The 18,021-nt window shown below is 46.8% G+C and overlaps 1 protein-coding gene across 2 annotated transcripts in view; it reads left to right on the top strand.

The window, feature by feature from the left end:
- Nucleotides 1–18,021, top strand: part of LOC138247473 (phospholipase A2 inhibitor and Ly6/PLAUR domain-containing protein-like) — a 725,203-nt gene that overhangs the window by 609,601 nt on the left and 97,581 nt on the right. The window contains exon 1 of one of the 2 annotated variants that reach the window (XM_069202093.1): nt 9,588–9,750. The exons of the other annotated variant lie outside the window; for it this stretch is intronic. Coding sequence (XP_069058194.1) covers nt 9,699–9,750 — 52 coding nt within the window. The 5' untranslated portion in view covers nt 9,588–9,698. Of the gene's footprint in view, nt 1–9,587; nt 9,751–18,021 lie in introns of those variants that run through there. 2 annotated transcript variants of the gene reach the window in all.

Genomic DNA, 18,021 nt, shown 5'->3' with positions numbered 1-18,021 from the left:
TTTAGTGCCTGTTTCTGGCACTTCTCCGGGTGCTACCTGCTGCTAAGAGGGCTCCTTGTCTTGCCCGATGTTTCCTCTACCTCCTGGTCCAATTTGCGACCTTCTGGTCCCTCCTGGCCCACAGCAGCATCCAAAAATGCTAACCGCATGATTTGCAACTAGCAAGGCTTGTTGGCGTTCTTTCGGCGGGAAAACACTTCTGCACGACTCTACAAGGCGAGTGGGATCCGTCCACCAAAGGGGAAGTCTCTAGCCCTTTGCGTTCCTGCATAAACTGCAGCTTCTTCTGTCCAGTGGAAGCTTCTTTGCACCCGCAGCTGGCATTTCCTGGGCATCTGCCCATCTCCGACTTGCTTGTGACTTTTGGACTTGGTCCCCTTGTTCCACAGGTTCTCCAGATTGGAAATCCAGCGTTGTTGCATTGTTGGTTTGTGTCTTTCCTGCATTATTCCTCTAACACGACTTCTTTGTCTTTAGGGGAACTTTGGTGCACTTTGCACTCACTTTTCAGGGTCTTGGGGAGGGTTATTTTCCTAACTCTCACTATTTTCTAATAGTCCCAGCGACCCTCTACAAGGTCACATAGGTTTGGGGTCCATTCGTGGTTCGCATTCCACTTTTGGAGTATATGGTTTGTGTTTCCCCTATCCCTATGTTTCCCCATTGCATCCTATTGTAACTATACATTGTTTGCACTGTTTTCTAAGACTATACTGCATATTTTTGCTATTGTGTATATATATCTTGTGTATATTTCCTATCCTCTCACTGAGGGTACACTCTAAGATACTTTGGCATATTGTCATAAAAATAAAGTACCTCTATTTTTATTATAACTGTGTATTGTGTTTTCTTATGATATTGTGCATATGACACTAGGTGGTACTGTAGTACCTTCACCCGTCTCCTAGTTCAGCCTAAGCTGCTCTGCTAAGCTACCATTATCTATCAGCCTAAGCTGCTAGACACCCTATACACTAATAAGGGATAACTGGGCCTGGTGCAAGGTGCAAGTACCCCTTGGTACTCACTACAAGCCAGTCCAGCCTCCTACATTGGTTGTGCAGTGGTGGGATAAGTGCTTTGAGACTACTTACCACTCTTGTCATTGTACTTTTCATAAGAGAAAAATATACAAAACAATTTCAGTTTTTGTACACATAGCTAAAAAGTTTTGCATTTCCTCTTTTCACTCTTTTTTAAAGTTCTGAAAAGTACTTCTAAACTTTCAAAAAGTTCTTAAAAGTTTTAAAAGTTTTTTTTTCTGTCTTTCCAAAAAGTTCTGAAAACTTTTTTCTCTTTTTCTATCACTTTAACTCTGTCTAAAAATGTCTGGCACAGGCAAAAATGTTGACGTGTCTAAGATTGCATATGATCACCTTAGCTGGAAAGGAGCAAGGAGTCTCTGCATAGAGAGAGGTTTGAGTGTAGGGAAGAATCCTTCCTTGGAACTGTTACTTAATATGCTTAGAGAACAAGATAAGGCTAAAAGTGCCCCATCTGTTGAAAAAGTAGCTAATGGTTCTCAATCTGATCCAGGGACTCCGCCAGGAAAAGGTTCAGGAAAGAAACTTCTTAGCCTGCCCATTACTAGACAGTCTAGCATAGTTGGTACTGAGGTGGAGTCACATCATCCAGATGATGTGCTCTCAAATTACACTGTCAGCCAAGCTGTTAGGGTGGCTTCTGTAAGGGACAGGTCTCCTTCTGTTCATTCCCATCATACCTCTGTATCTAGGAATGTCCCTCCCACCAACCCTGATGACAGAAAGTTAGAGAGGGAACTCAATAAGTTGAGGGTGGAACAAACCAGACTGAAGCTTAAAAAGCAACATCTGGATTTGGATAGACAGTCTTTTGAACTAGAAAAGGAAAGACAGAAGTTGGGTTTAGAAACCCATGGTGGCAGCAGCAGTATTCCCCATAGTCATCCTGTAAAAGAGCATGATTCCAGGAATCTGCACAAGATAGTTCCCCCTTATAAGGAGGGGGATGACATTAACAAGTGGTTTGCTGCACTTGAGAGGGCCTGTGTTGTACAGGATGTCCCTCAAAGGCAGTGGGCTGCTATCCTATGGCTATCATTTAGTGGAAAAGGTAGGGATAGGCTCCTTACTGTGAAAGAAAATGATGCTAATAAATTCCAAGTTCTTAAGAATGCACTCCTGGATGGTTATGGCTTAACCACTGAACAATACAGGATAAAGTTCAGAGAGACCAAAAAGGAGTCTTCACAAGACTGGGTTCATTTCATTGACCATTCAGTGAAGGCCTTGGAGGGGTGGTTACATGGCAGTAACGTTACTGATTATGACAGCCTGTATAACTTAATCCTGAGAGAGCATATTCTTAATAATTGTGTGTCTGATTTGTTGCACCAGTACTTGGTGGACTCTGATCTGACCTCTCCCCAAGAATTGGGAAAGAAGGCAGACAAATGGGTCAGAACAAGGGTGAACAGAAAAGTTCATACAGGGGGTGACAAAGATGGCAACAAAAAGAAGGATGGTAAGTCTTCTGACAAGGGTGGGGACAAATCTAAAAATGAGTCTTCATCAGGCCCACAAAAACACTCTGGTGGGGGTGGTGGGCCCAAATCCTCTTTTAATCAGAACAAGGAAAAGAAACCATGGTGCTATTTATGTAAAATAAAAGGCCATTGGACAACAGATCCCAGTTGTCCAAAGAAAAGCACCAATGCTCCTACCACTACAACCCCTACTGCTACCCCTAGTGTCCCTACTAATAGCAGTGGTGGTGGGAGCAAACCTACTAATAGCCAATCCAAGGGAGTAGCTGGGCTCACTATTGGTAACTTAGTTGGGGTTGGCCTTGTTAGGGAGGCCACAGAGGCTGTGTTAGTCTCTGAGGGGGCTATTGATTTAGCCACCTTAGTTGCTTGTCCCCTTAATATGGATAAGTACAAGCAGCTACCCCTAATAAATGGTGTTGAGGTTCAGGCCTACAGGGACACTGGTGCCAGTGTGACTATGGTCATAGAGAAACTGGTCCACCCTGAACAACACCTATTTGGTCACCAGTACCAAGTAACCGATGCTCACAACAACACACTTAGCCACCCCATGGCTGTTGTTAATCTCAACTGGGGGGGTTACTGGTCCAAAGAAAGTTGTGGTAGCCACAGATTTACCTGTAGACTGTCTACTAGGAAATGATTTGGAGACATCAGCTTGGTCAGATGTGGAGTTGGAGGCCCATGCAGCAATGCTGGGCATCCCAGGGCATATTTTTGGTTTGACAAGGGCTCAGGCCAAAAAGCAAAAAGGACAGGGAAGCTTGGATACTGGAACAATGGACCAAGTGCTCCCTAAAGCTAGGGCTAGTAGAAGCAAACCACTTCCTACTATCCCTCCCTCTACAGTGGATTCAACTTCTGAGGAAGAAGAATTCCCTCCCTGTGCAGAACCTACACCAGAGGAGCTGGAAGCAGACACTGCTGAGCTTTTGGGTGAAGGGGGCCTGCCAGAGAGGAGCTGAGTGTGGCACAGCAAACCTGTCCCACATTAGAGGGTCTCAGACAGCAAGCTGTCAAACAAGCTAATGGGGATGTCAGTGACTCTCACAGAGTTTACTGGGAGGACAACCTCTTGTACACTGAGCATAGGGATCCTAAACCTGGAGCTGCCAGGAGATTAGTGATTCCTCAGGAGTACAGAAAGTTCCTCCTAACCCTGGCACATGACATTCCCCTAGCTGGGCATCTAGGACAAATGAAAACTTGGGACAGGCTTGTTCCCCTGTTTCATTGGCCTAGAATGTCTGAGGACACAAAGGAATTTTGTAAGTCCTGTGAAACCTGTCAAGCCAGTGGCAAGACAGGTGGCACACCAAAGGCACCCCTTATCCCACTGCCTGTGATTGGGGTTCCCTTTGAAAGGGTAGGGGTTGACATAGTTGGCCCCCTTGACCCTCCTACTGCTTCAGGCAATAGATTAATCTTAGTGGTAGTGGACCATGCCACAAGCTATCCTGAAGCTATTCCTTTAAGGACAACTACAGCACCTGCAGTGGCAAAGGCCCTCCTGGGAAAATTTTCCAGGGTGGGCTTCCCAAAGGAAGTGGTATCAGGCAGGGGAAGCAATTTCATGTCTGCATACTTAAAGGCCATGTGGAAGGAGTATGGTGTAACATACAAGTTCACAACACCCCATCATCCACAAACAAATGGACTGGTGGAGAGATTTAATAAAACTCTCAAAGGCATGATTATGGGTCTCCCTGAAAAACTCCGCAGGAGATGGGATATCCTTCTACCATGCCTCCTTTTTGCCTACAGAGAGGTACCCCAGAAAGGAGTGGGCTTCAGCCCCTTTGAACTTCTTTTTGGACACCCTGTTAGGGGTCCACTCACACTTGTAAAGGAGGGTTGGGAACAACCTTTAAAAGCTCCTAAGCAGGATATTGTGGATTATGTACTTGGCCTCAGATCAAGAATGGCTGAGTACATGAAAAAGGCCAGTAAAAACCTTCAGGCCAGCCAAGAGCTCCAGAAGCAATGGCATGATCAGAAGGCTGTTTTGGTTCAGTACCAACCAGGGCAGAAAGTGTGGGTCTTGGAGCCTGTGGCCCCAAGAGCACTCCAAGATAAATGGAGTGGACCCCACACAATTTTTGAGAAAAAGGGAGAAGTCACCTATTTAGTTGACTTAGGCACTGCAAGGAGTCCCCTTAGGGTACTCCATGTAAACCGCCTGAAACCCTACTATGACAGGGCTGATCTCACCCTGCTCATGGCAACAGATGAGGGACAGGAAGAAGACAGTGATCCTCTACCTGATCTCTTCTCTTCCACAGAACAAGATGCTCTGGTGGAAGGTGTTGTTCTGGCTGATTGTCTTACTGCTGAGCAGAACGACAATTGCATAAACCTCCTAGATCAATTCTCTGAACTCTTCTCTACTGTGCCAGGTACCACTTCTTGGTGTGAGCACACTATAGATACTGGAGACAGCTTGCCTGTTAAAAGTAAGATCTATAGGCAGCCTGACCATGTCAGGGACTGCATAAAGCAAGAGGTCCAGAAAATGTTAGAACTAGGAGTGGTTGAGCACTCTGACAGTCCATGGGCTTCTCCTGTGGTACTTGTACCAAAACCCCATTCCAAAGATGGAAAGAAGGAAATGCGGTTTTGTGTAGACTATAGAGGTCTCAACTTGGTAACCAAAACTGATGCTCACCCTATACCCAGGGCAGATGAGCTCATAGATACACTGGCATCTGCCAAGTATCTAAGCACTTTTGACTTGACTGCAGGGTATTGGCAGATCAAATTGTCAGAAGATGCTAAACCTAAGACTGCATTTTCAACCATTGGAGGACATTACCAGTTTACTGTAATGCCTTTTGGTTTGAAAAATGCACCTGCCACTGTTCACCAACACTTTTCAGAGGTTGGTGAACACAGTCCTGCAACGGCTGGAAGCTTTCAGTGCAGCATATTTGGACGATATAGCTGTCTTTAGCTCCAGCTGGGATGATCACCTGGTCCACTTATGGAAAGTTTTGGAGGCCCTGCCAAAGGCAGGCCTCACTATCAAGGCTTCAAAGTGCCAGATAGGGCAGGGTAAGGTGGTTTATCTGGGACACCTTGTTGGTGGGGAACAGATTGCACCACTACAGGGGAAAATCCAAACAATTATTGATTGGGTTCCCCCTACTACACAGACTCAGGTGAGAGCCTTCCTAGGCCTCACTGGGTATTACAGGAGGTTCATTAAGAACTATGGCTCCATTGCAGCCCCTCTTAATGACCTCACTTCCAAAAAAATGCCTAAAAAGGTATTATGGACAGCAAACTGTCAGAAAGCTTTTAAGGAGCCGAAGCAGGCCATGTGCTCTGCACCTGTCCTGAAAAGCCCTTGTTACTCTAAAAAATTCGATGTCCAGACTGATGCATCTGAATTAGGAGTAGAGGCAGTCCTATCACAACTTAATTCTGAGGGCCAGGATCAACCTGTTGCTTTTATTAGTAGGAGGTTGACCCCTAGAGAAAAGCGTTGGTCTGCCATTGAGAGGGAGGCCTTTGCTGTGGTCTGGGCACTGAAGAAGTTGAGGCCATACCTGTTTGGCACTCACTTCATTGTTCAGACAGACCACAAACCTCTACTTTGGCTAAAACAAATGAAAGGTGAAAATCCTAAATTGTTGAGGTGGTCCATATCCCTACAGGGAATGGACTATACAGTGGAACATAGACCTGGGAGTAGCCACTCCAATGCAGATGGACTCTCCAGATATTTCCACTTAGACAATGAAGACTCATCAGGTCATGGCTAGTCTTATTGTCCTTCGTTTGGGGGGGGGTTGTGTAGGAAAGTACCATCTTGCCTGGCATGTTACCCCCATTTTTCACTGTATATATGTTGTTTTCGTTGTATGTGTCACTGGGACCCTGGTAACCCAGGGCCCCAGTGCTCATAAGTGTGCCTGAATGTGTTACCTGTGTAGTGACTAACTGTCTCACAGAGGCTCTGCTAATCAGAACCTCAGTGGTTATGCTCTCTCATTTCTTTCCAAATTGTCACTAACAGGCTAGTGACCAATTTTACCAATTTACATTGGCTTACTGGAACACCCTTATAATTCCCTAGTATATGGTACTGAGGTACCCAGGGTATTGGGGTTCCAGGAGATCCCTATGGGCTGCAGCATTTTTTTTGCCACCCATAGGGAGCTCTGACAATTCTTACACAGGCCTGCCACTGCAGCCTGAGTGAAATAACGTCCACGTTATTTCACAGCCATTTTACACTGCACGTAAGTAACTTATAAGTCACCTATATGTCTAACCTTTACCTGGTAAAGATTACGTGCAAAGTTACTTAGTGTGAGGGCACCCTGGCACTAGCCAAGGTGCCCCCACATTGTTCAGAGCCAATTCCCTGAACTGTGTGAGTGCGGGGACACCATTACACGCGTGCACTACATATAGGTCACTACCTATATGTAGCTTCACAATGGTAACTCTGAATATGGCCATGTAACATGTCTATGATCATGGAATTGCCCCCTCTATACCATCCGGGCATAGTTGGCACAATCCCATGATCCCAGTGGTCTGTAGCACAGACCCTGGTACTGCCAAACTGCCCTTCCTGGGGTTTCACTGCAGCTGCTGCTGCTGCCAACCCCTCAGACAGGCATCTGCCCTCCTGGGGTCCAGCCAGGCCTGGCCCAGGATGGCAGAACAAAGGACTTCCTCTGAGAGAGGGTGTTACACCCTCTCCCTTTGGAAAATGGTGTGAAGGCAGGGGAGGAGTAGCCTCCCCCAGCCTCTGGAAATGCTTTCTTGGGCACAGATGTGCCCAATTCTGCATAAGCCAGTCTACACCGGTTCAGGGGACCCCTTAGCCCTGCTCTGGCGTGAAACTGGACAAAGGAAAGGGGAGTGACCACTCCCCTGACCTGCACCTCACCTGGGAGGTGTCCAGAGCTCCTCCAGTGTGCTCCAGACCTCTGCCATCTTGGAAACAGAGGTGCTGCTGGCACACTGGACTGCTCTGAGTGGCCAGTGCCACCAGGTGACGTCAGAGAATCCTTCTGATAGGCTCCTTCAGGTGTTAGTAGCCTATCCTCTCTCCTAGGTAGCCAAACCCTCTTTTCTGGCTATTTAGGGTCTCTGTCTCTCGGGAAACTTTAGATAACGAATGCAAGAGCTCATCCGAGTTCCTCTGCATCTCTCTCTTCACCTTCTGCCAAGGAATCGACTGCTGACTGCGCTGGAAGCCTGCAAACCTGCAACATAGTAGCAAAGACGACTACTGCAACTCTGTAACGCTGATCCTGCCGCCTTCTCGACTGTTTTCCTGGTGGTGCATGCTGTGGGGGTAGTCTGCCTCCTCTCTGCACTAGAAGCTCCGAAGAAATCTCCCGTGGGTCGACAGAATCTTCCCCCTGCAACCGCAGGCACCAAAAAGCTGCATTACCGGTCCCTTGGGTCTCCTCTCAGCACGACGAGCGAGGTCCCTCGAATCCAGCAACTCTGACCAAGTGACCCCCACAGTCCAGTGACTCTTCAGTCCAAGTTTGGTGGAGGTAAGTCCTTGCCTCACCTCGCTAGACTGGATTGCTGGGAACCGCGACTTTTGCAGCTACTCCGGCCCCTGTGCACTTCCGGTGGAAATACTTTGTGCACAGCCAAGCCTGGGTCCACGGCACTCTAACCTGCATTGCACGACTTTCTAAGTTGATCTCCGGCGACGTGGGACTCCTTTGTGTAACTTCGGGTGAGCACCGTTTCACGCATCCTCGTAGTGCCTGTTTCTGGCATTTCTCTGGGTGCTACCTGCTGCTAAGAGGGCTCCTTGTCTTGCTCGACGTCCCCTCTACCTCCTGGTCCAATTTGCGACCTCCTGATCCCTCCTGGCCCACAGCAGCATCCAAAAACGCTAACTGCACGATTTGCAGCTAGCAAGGCTTGTTGGCGTTATTTCGGCAGGAAAGTACTTCTGCACGACTTTACAAGGCGAGACGGATCCGTCCTCCAAAGGGGAAGTCTCTAGCCCTTTGCGTTCCTGCAGAAACCGCAGCTTCTTCTGTCCAGTGGAAGCTTCTTTGCACCCGCAGCTGGCATTTCCTGGGCATCTGCCCATCTCCGACTTGCTTGTGACTTTTGGACTTGGTCCCCTTGTTCCACAGGTACTCCAGATTGGAAATCCAGCGTTGTTGCATTGTTGGTTTGTGTCTTTCCTGCTTTATTCCTCTAACACGACTTCTTTGTCTTTAGGGGAACTTTGGTGCACTTTGCACTCACTTTTCAGGGTCTTGGGGAGGGTTATTTTCCTAACTCTCACTATTTTCTAATAGTCCCAGCGACCCTCTACAAGGTCACATAGGTTTGGGGTCCATTCGTGGTTCGCATTCCACTTTTGGAGTATATGGTTTGTGTTGCCCCATCCCTATGTTTCCCCATTGCATCCTATTGTAACTATACATTGTTTGCACTGTTTTCTAAGACTATACTGCATATTTTTGCTATTGTGTATATATATCTTGTGTATATTTCCTATCCTCTCACTGAGGGTACACTCTAAGATACTCTGGCATATTGTCATAAAAATAAAGTACCTTTATTTTTAGTATAACTGTGTATTGTGTTTTCTTATGATATTGTGCATATGACACTAGGTGGTACTGTAGTAGCTTCACCCGTCTCCTAGTTCAGCCTAAGCTGCTCTGCTAAGCTACCATTATCTATCAGCCTAAGCTGCTAGACACCCTATACACTAATAAGGGATAACTGGGCCTGGTGCAAGGTGCAAGTACCCCTTGGTACTCACTACAAGCCAGTCCAGCCTCCTACAATGAGTCAATGAACACAGTGCAGTCTGCTGAGGCAGGCATGACCCACTAAGAGAGTGTTGTGTTATTTGTAGACAACTCTGCACAGTGGAAGAGCACGCCCCCTTCTCCACGCAGTACCTGGTGTTCAGTAAGGCTCAGTACAGAGCCTGCACATGTGATGACGGGTCACTGACACGTGGAGCACTTGTGCAATAAAGCACACGTCCTTGTGGACCAGGATGTGTGACAGATGAGCCTGGCGCCCTTGGGAAAACATTGTCCAACATTTATTTAAATTCTACCTCAGGCTCCAGCAGAATCCTCAAACCATACGAGGAAGTCAGAAGCAGATCAGGTCTTAAGCTCTGCATTTCTGCTCCCTCCTCTTCCTCTCCATGAGTGCCTTCCTCATCCGCTCCTGCCTCCTCTTGGCTTTCATAACTGCAGGTGAGTCAGTTCTCCATAACTTTAAATATCTGAGTAATACTAAACAATCTACATGAAATTTCCATTTTTAAATGTTGATAACATTAGCACCATTGAAATTGGTAGCCTCTGGTAGATATCTGCTTTTCCTATGCTTACTGTTTTAAGATTTGGCTGACAGCCTCATATAATTGCAATACAAATGATAAATTATCAATATACATATAGGGACTTTGAGCCAGTCCCCAAATATCTGCACACAGAACCACACACAAGGACTGGTGCAGTGAGCCCGCTCACATTTAAACCCTCAGGCTAGACCGACACCCTCTGCGCAGTCTAAGGTCTTCGCAGCGCACCTAACTGAACTATAACACCACCTTAAACTTTGTTTTTTCACACACACATATAGTTGTCTACAAAAATGTTACTATTTTAAAAATAGGGAGCTGGTAAGCAATGAGAAAGCGAGTAGACTGAGTATACGTATGTGAAAGGGAGAGGAAGGAATGATGCCTATTCTCTCTGTTGAACTTTTGTTAGCCTCTTTAAAATATATTATGCCCCAAATCACACAGAAATCAAAGCTCTCATGTTTGAACCCACTTGTTTCATACCTGCATTAATAGCTAATCGCTGACTTCCGCCCACGTGCGCCTCAGGAAAGAATTAAAAGTGACAGCTCTTATTCCACCAGAATGACAGTGGTGTCTGCATTGTCTTGTCGTGAACACCAAAGGTCGGTGGCCTAGCTGCTGATTGGACCTCTGTGCTGGAGAGGCAGTGGAACACCTGGGAATGGACTGACAGACTGATGCTGGTGTTGGGAGAACATGTTTCACTCAAGTTTATTCCCACATGCAAGCTGAAGAAGATACTGTCAACTTCTAGAAAACATTCCCTGCTCTTTAGCTTCTCCAGCACCTTCCTTAGCCACTGTGAGAAAGTCATGACACAAAACACTTGCCTCAAACACAGTTCATCAAACGTAAGCAGTAAGTCAGTATTTAGCACTGAGTAAAATCACCTAAAAAATCACAGAATTCCTAGAATTAGGTACCACTGCTAACAAATATTTTAAATTGTGATCAGAATCTGTAAAGTTTCTTTACATGTGGGTCAGTCTTTTGCCCCTGAAGGGCTTTCACTGCAGTGCATTTAACTGGTCACCCTGTCACCCTGTCCTGGAATGGACGCTATAATGCGGTGTCCATGACGCGGTCCGACGATCAGTTATGGTACGTTTCACTTTCAGGAGGCGGTCACCACTTGAGGCAAATGACACAAAGCACACTTGCTGAGTAAAGCTCTAACTTTTAGCAAAACTTGGTGTAGTTCCGTTCAGCCATATTTTCAGTGTCCGAGAAAAAAGCTTCCTGTGTGAATTAAAATGGAAATCACACTTTTTCTTGGCCCCCACTTAACGAACTAAAGCTAAACGTGAAACAAAAAACAGTCTTTCTATGGAAACTTTGACCTAACTATAGCTACCTAGTTGCAATCTCCATACCCATATATGCATGAATAGACAGATAGAAAGATAGATTTATTTAAATGAATGCATTATTTGAATCACAATTATTGTGCTTTGAAACCGCACGTACCTCATTTTATCTGTCAGTTTTCCTATCATTTGTTTGCCTCCTCATGTGTTATGCAATGTTTAGAGGTTCCCTAGAAAGACAGCCTACCTGCCTCGCCAGCATCCTGTAATCAAACAAAAAACTCATAATTAAAGGATGCATACATATATACATGGCTTTAGGTCAGCCCTCTTTATCCACTTGACTCAAACTGTTATGCACCTTTTTCATTCCACTCACCATGGCAACATTAACAGCCATTGACTCTCTTGGCAGTGTGAGTAATGGCATTTTTGAATGAATGAATGAACTTGTCATTTGTAAAGCGGGACAGCCACTTTAAGAGGCATCTCAGCGCTACCAACACTGAAACAAAAGAAATAAACTTATAGCTCCAGAAAACAAACACTTACTGAGTGAACAGCCACGTTTCCAGGTGCATTCTGAAAGTGGCAAGGTTGGCAGCTCCCTTTATTGCGAGCCCAAGATTGTTCCATGCTGAGAACAGATATAGAGGGTCATATTCCGGCTCATTGTACACCATTTTTTACCACACAATTATTGAATAACATTATTCACAATAAGGGTCCTAAAAAAATTGCCTGGAAAGTAGGTTCTCAACCAACCTCCATTGGGACGAGCTGCCCCTGTCTTCAAGGCACTCATGATGCCACCTCTGAGGCCAGGGATGCAAAGGCAGTGCCAGGGGTTCAAGGGGCAAGCCAGGGGTCGCAGCTGCGACTCCTGGCAACCCCTAAATGAAGCCCATGGCGCGAGGTACAAAAGGTGTCCCTTCCTGCACATAAACATTAAATAATGGCCATTTGCTAGTTGCATGTCTGCTGCAGAATGCACAACACATAGAAAAAAGCAAAAGCAAGGAGAAATCCAAGCATTTCTCCTCATTGGCCACGCATCTGGGGTGACATTCATGTTTGGTGCTCCCTCAGGTTCACGATTCCTCATGAGGCAGCATCAAAATGCAATGAGTGTTGCTTTGGAACGCCCACAGCCCTTCCACGCTTAGTGATGCGTGTAAAGGCGGCGGGAATTCACAAAAAGTGTCTAACCACCACCTTGTAAATATAGCGCAAGGCATTGTGCCACCAGAGCGTCGCTATAAGTGGCGCAAGGGCCTCGTAAATGAGGCCCATAAAACCTTTTAAAATACTGTTTAGATAACAGAAATCTCATGATTACATGGGATTTGGCCATCAACTCTTGATCGTCTTTCACCTCATAAATTCCAGATTTCCTGGTTCTGAATTTCACGTCACTTCAGAATTACGCTTCACTATAGGATATACTGCCATCTACTGGATACTGGTGTTATATGCACTGACTGCATAATCCTAGTCATTGTTACAGCAATTAGAGGCATTCTTCAGCAAACCAAGCTTTAAGGAAACAAAGAAAGCATAAAATAAGTTTGAAAACTACGTTAATATTATCATATAATGGGTTATCATATTATTAACATATTAATAACTACAACAAATAAAACAATGTCAATAATTATTTCTAGCACAATATTTAGAAGACCAACACTTTTTGATATGACTAAATCAAATGGCATAGGCGATTTCAGCATTATTTAAAAGCGACATGTAAGAAACACACTGATGAGCAAGCAAGATATCTATTAGTTAATCTAAAAAGGGGTGGTGTAGAAGAAATACTAACAAAATATTTACCCAAACATATTGAGATGTTTGAAGGAGTTGTGAAATGCTTCAATGGATGATTTGTACCACAAAGGAATACAGACTTTGAGAAATACACATATAACATGACATGTCAAGAGGAATATATCAACTGAGCATCTGATATAAAGGGAGCCATAGTCATTTGCATATTTTATAAAATTACGAAATACACAAGTTACTCTAAATATAAATTAAGATATACTCCCAGTAGCTTACAATCACCTCAGAATACATATACATTGTCAAACTCAAGTAGATGAAGACATTCAAAGTTTGCTAAAGCAAGGCATTATTGAGTGTGGTTGGTATACAACATTATATTACCACCATTTCAATCCATAACCGGTTCTTTCAATATGAGAGACAAAATGTTGGCATATCTTCAGCTACAGAGATTGTTCAAGAAAATGCAAGGAAAATGAAAAAAATGAAAAATTGTTTCAATTATAGTGGAAACATTCTTGAATTTGGAAGAGATCATATAGAACATGAGCATGCACTCAGAGAAGTGTGCACATTTCTGATCGAAGCAGTCTTAACATTGAATACAACCAAATGTGGATTCCATAAGACAGAACCCAGGGGCGTATTTACAAGCCACTAGCGCCAGCGGAGCATCACTTTTTGTACCGCTCTGGTGGCGCTGTGCACTGTGACGTATTTACAAGGCTGCATGAAGCCACATTTTGTGGCGTAACGCCACTTGTAAATACTGCACCTTAACACTCAGCACTTTGCGTGAAAGAGGCGTGCAATGGGTGTTGCTCTGGGCGTTCTACGGCAACACCCATTGCATTCTGATGCTGCCTCAGATTTACAAGAATTTGTAAATCGGAAGCAGCGTCAAAAACTAATGCCACCCCTGGGGTGGCATTAGTATACTGCAAATTCCCATTGAAGATTGTTTTTGTGCAGGAAGGTGTCCCTTGCTGCACAAAGACAATCTCCCCTGCAACGCAGCCACCCTTGCACCCTGGCACTCTGCAGCAAATTTAGCACCACTAACTGAGAAAGGGATTGTTTTTGAATGGACTCAAGAATGTACTGTATCCTTTGATAAAATGAATTAAATGTTTACATCAGCAGAAAATATGGCACATTTTGATCCCAGTTCATGTACCAAATTAACTGTGGATGATAGTCCAGTATTATAGCACAGCATAAGCCAGGAAGAGATTCACCAAGACAAATAGTGTCATATGCCAGTCGAAGCTTAATTGAAAAAGACCAAGGGGGTGATTCTGACCCCGGCGGTCTAAGACCGCCGGGGCCAGGGTCGGCGGGAGCACCGCCGACAGGCCGGCGGGGCCCCGCAGGGCATTCTGACCGCGGCGGTTCGGCCGCGGTCAGAAGAGGCAAACCGGCGGTCTCCCGCCGGTTTACCGCTGCCCTTAGAATCCCCCATGGCGGCGCAGCTTGCTGCGCCGCCATGGGGGATTCTGACACCCCCTACCGCCATCCTGTTCATGGCGGTTCGCCCGCCAGGAACAGGATGGCGGTAGGGGGTGCCGCGGGGCCCCTGGGGGCCCCTGCCATGCCTGTGCCAATGGCATGGGCACGGCAGGGGCCCCCGTAAGAGGGCCCCGCAAAGTATTTCAGTGTCTGCTAAGCAGACACTGAAATACGCGACGGGTGCAACTGCCGGCGTCCTCGTTGCAGGGGCATTTCCTCTGGGCCGGCGGGCGCTCTTTTGGAGAGCGCCCGCCGGCCCAGAGGAAATGTCTAAATGGCCGCCGCGGTCTTTTGACCGCGGTGCGGTCATTCAGCGGCGGAACCTTGGCGGACGGCCTCCGCCGTCCGCCAGGGTCAAAATCAGACCCCAAGTGTACTATCAAGGTGATAAAGAAAGTTTTGCTGTTGTTTGGGATCATGTTTATTATCATTTATATCTCTATGGCAAACCATTCACCATAGTTACAGAACATCAAGCTCTTTTAACTATATTTGGAAATCCGAGAGCAAAGATACCTGTGCCCATCAAAGCATTTCCAGAGGCTGGGGGAGGCTACTCCTCCCCAGCCCTTCACACCTATTTCCAAAGGGAGAGGGTGTAATACCCTCTCTCAGAGGAAATCCTTTGTTCTGCCTTCCTGGGCCGGGGCTGCCCAGACCCCGGGAGGGCAGAATCCTGTCTGAGGGGTTGGCAGCAGCAGCAGCTGCATTGGAAACCCCGGAAAGGCAGTTGGGCAGTACCCGGGTTCTGAGCTAGAGACCCGTGGGATCATGGAATTGTCACCTGTGAGAAAGTAGCCTCTTTCTAGCCTTGTTACCCCCACTTTGGGCCTGTTTGTGAGTGTATGTCAGGGTGTTTTCACTGTCTCACTGGTATCCTGCTTGCCAGGGCCCAGTGCTCATAGTGAAAACCCTATGTTTTCAGTATGTTTGTTATGTGTCACTGGGACCCTGCTAGTCAGGACCCCAGTGCTCATAAGTTTGTGACCTATAGGTATGTGTTCCCTGTGGGATGCCTAACTGTCTCACTGAGACTCTGCTAACCAGAACCTCAGTGGTTATTGTAGGAGGCTGGACTGGCTTGTAGTGAGTACCAAGGGGTACTTGCACCTTGCACCAGGCCCAGTTATCCCTTATTAGTGTATAGGGTGTCTAGCAGCTTAGGCTGATAGATAATGGTAGCTTAGCAGAGCAGCTTAGGCTGAACTAGGAGACGTGTGAAGCTACTACAGTACCACTTAGTGTCATATGCACAATATCATAAGAAAACACAATAAACAGTTATACTAAAAATAAAGGTACTTTATTTTTATGACAATATGCTAAAGTATCTTAGAGTGTACCCTCAGTGAGAGGATAGGAAATATACACAAGATATATATACACAATAGCAAAAATATGCAGTATAGTCTTAGAAAACAGTGCAAACAATGTATAGTTACAATAGGATGCAAAGGGGACACATAGGGATAGGGGCAACACAAACCATATACTCCAAAAGTGGAATGCGAACCACGAATGGACCCCAAACCTATGTGACCTTGTAGAGGGTCGCTGGGACTATTAGAAAATAGTGAGAGTTAGAAAAATAACCCTCCCCAAGACCCTGAAAAGTGAGTGCAAACTGCACTAAAGTTCCCCTAAGGACAAAGAAGTCGTGTTAGAGGAATAATGCAGGAAAGACACAAACCAACAATGCAACAACGATGGATTTCAAATCTAGGGTACCTGTGGAACAAGGGGACCAAGTCCAAAAGTCACAAGCAAGTCGGAGATGGGCATATGCCCAGGAAATGCCAGCTGTGGGTGCAAAAAAGCTTCTACTGGACAGAAGAAGCAGAGGTTTCTGCAGGAAAGAAAAGGGCTAGAGACGTCCCCTTTGGTGAACGGATCCCGCTCGCTGTGGAGAGTTGTGCAGAAGTGTTTTCTTGCCGAAAGTACGCCAACCAGCCTTGCTAGCTGCAAATCGTGTGTTTAGCGTTTTTGGATGCTGCTGTGGCCCAGGAGGGACCAGGAGGTCGCAAATTGGACCAGGAGGTAGAGGGGACGTCGATCAAGACAAGGAGCCCTCTTAGCAGCAGGTAGCACCCAGAGAAATGCCAGAAACAGGCACTACAAGGATGCGTGAAACAGTGCTCACCCGAAGTTACACAATGGAGTCCCACGTCGCCGGAGACCAACTTAGAAAGTCGTGCAATGCAGGTTAGAGTGCCGTGGACCCAGGCTTGGCTGTGCACAAAGGATTTCCGCCGGAAGTGCACAGGGGCCGGAGTAGCTGCAAAAGTCACGGTTCCCAGCAATGCAGTCTAGCGAGGTGAGGCAAGGACTTACCTCCACCAAACTTGGACTGAAGAGTCACTGGACTGTGGGGGTCACTTGGACAGAGTTGCTGGATTCGAGGGACCTCGCTCGACGTGCTGAGAGGAGACCCAAGAGACCGGTAATGCAGCTTTTTGGTGCCTGCGGTTGCAGGGGGAAGATTCCGTCGACCCACAGGAGATTTCTTCAGAGCTTCTAGTGCAGAGAGGAGGCAGACTACCCCCACAGCATGCACCACCAGGAAAACAGTCGAAAAGGCAGCAGGATCAGCGTTACAGAGTTGCAGTAGTCGTCTTTGCTACTATGTTGCAGTTTTGCAAGCTTCCAGCGCGGTCAGCAGTTGATTCCTTGGCAGAAGGTGAAGAGAGAGATGCAGAGGAACTCGGCTGAGCTCTTGCATTCGTTATCTAAAGTTTCCCCAGAGACAGAGACCCTAAATACCCAGAAAAGAGGGTTTGGCTACCTAGGAGAGAGGATAGGCTAGCAACACCTGAAGGAGCCTATCAGAAGGAGTCTCTGACGTCACCTGGTGGCACTGGCCACTCAGAGCAGTCCAGTGTGCCAGCAGCACCTCTGTTTCCAAGATGGCAGAGGTCTGGAGCACACTGGAGGAGCTCTGGACACCTCCCAGGGGAGGTGCTGGTCAGGGGAGTGGTCACTCCCCTTTCCTTTGTCCAGTTTCGCGCCAGAGCAGGGCTAAGGGGTCCCCTGAACCGGTGTAGACTGGCTTATGCAGAATTGGGCACATCTGTGCCCAAGAAAGCATTTCCAGAGGCTGGGGGAGGCTACTCCTCCCCTGCCTTCACACCATTTTCCAAAGGGAGAGGGTGTAACACCCTCTCTCAGAGGAAGTCCTTTGTTCTGCCATCCTGGGCCAGGCCTGGCTGGACCCCAGGAGGGCAGATGCCTGTCTGAGGGGTTGGCAGCAGCAGCAGCTGCAGTGAAACCCCAGGAAGGGCAGTTTGGCAGTACCAGGGTCTGTGCTACAGACCACTGGGATCATGGGATTGTGCCAACTATGCCAGGATGGCATAGAGGGGGCAATTCCATGATCATAGACATGTTACATGGCCATATTCGGAGTTACCATTGTGAAGCTACATATAGGTAGTGACCTATATGTAGTGCACGCGTGTAATGGTGTCCCCGCACTCACAAAGTCCGGGGAATAGGCCCTGAACAATGTGGGGGCACCTTGGCTAGTGCCAGGGTGCCCTCACACTAAGTAACTT

The sequence above is a fragment of the Pleurodeles waltl genome, chromosome 7, assembly GCF_031143425.1.
Source record: "Pleurodeles waltl isolate 20211129_DDA chromosome 7, aPleWal1.hap1.20221129, whole genome shotgun sequence".
Lineage (NCBI taxonomy): Eukaryota > Metazoa > Chordata > Amphibia > Caudata > Salamandridae > Pleurodeles > Pleurodeles waltl.
This window is presented reverse-complemented; position numbering and strand designations above follow the sequence as displayed.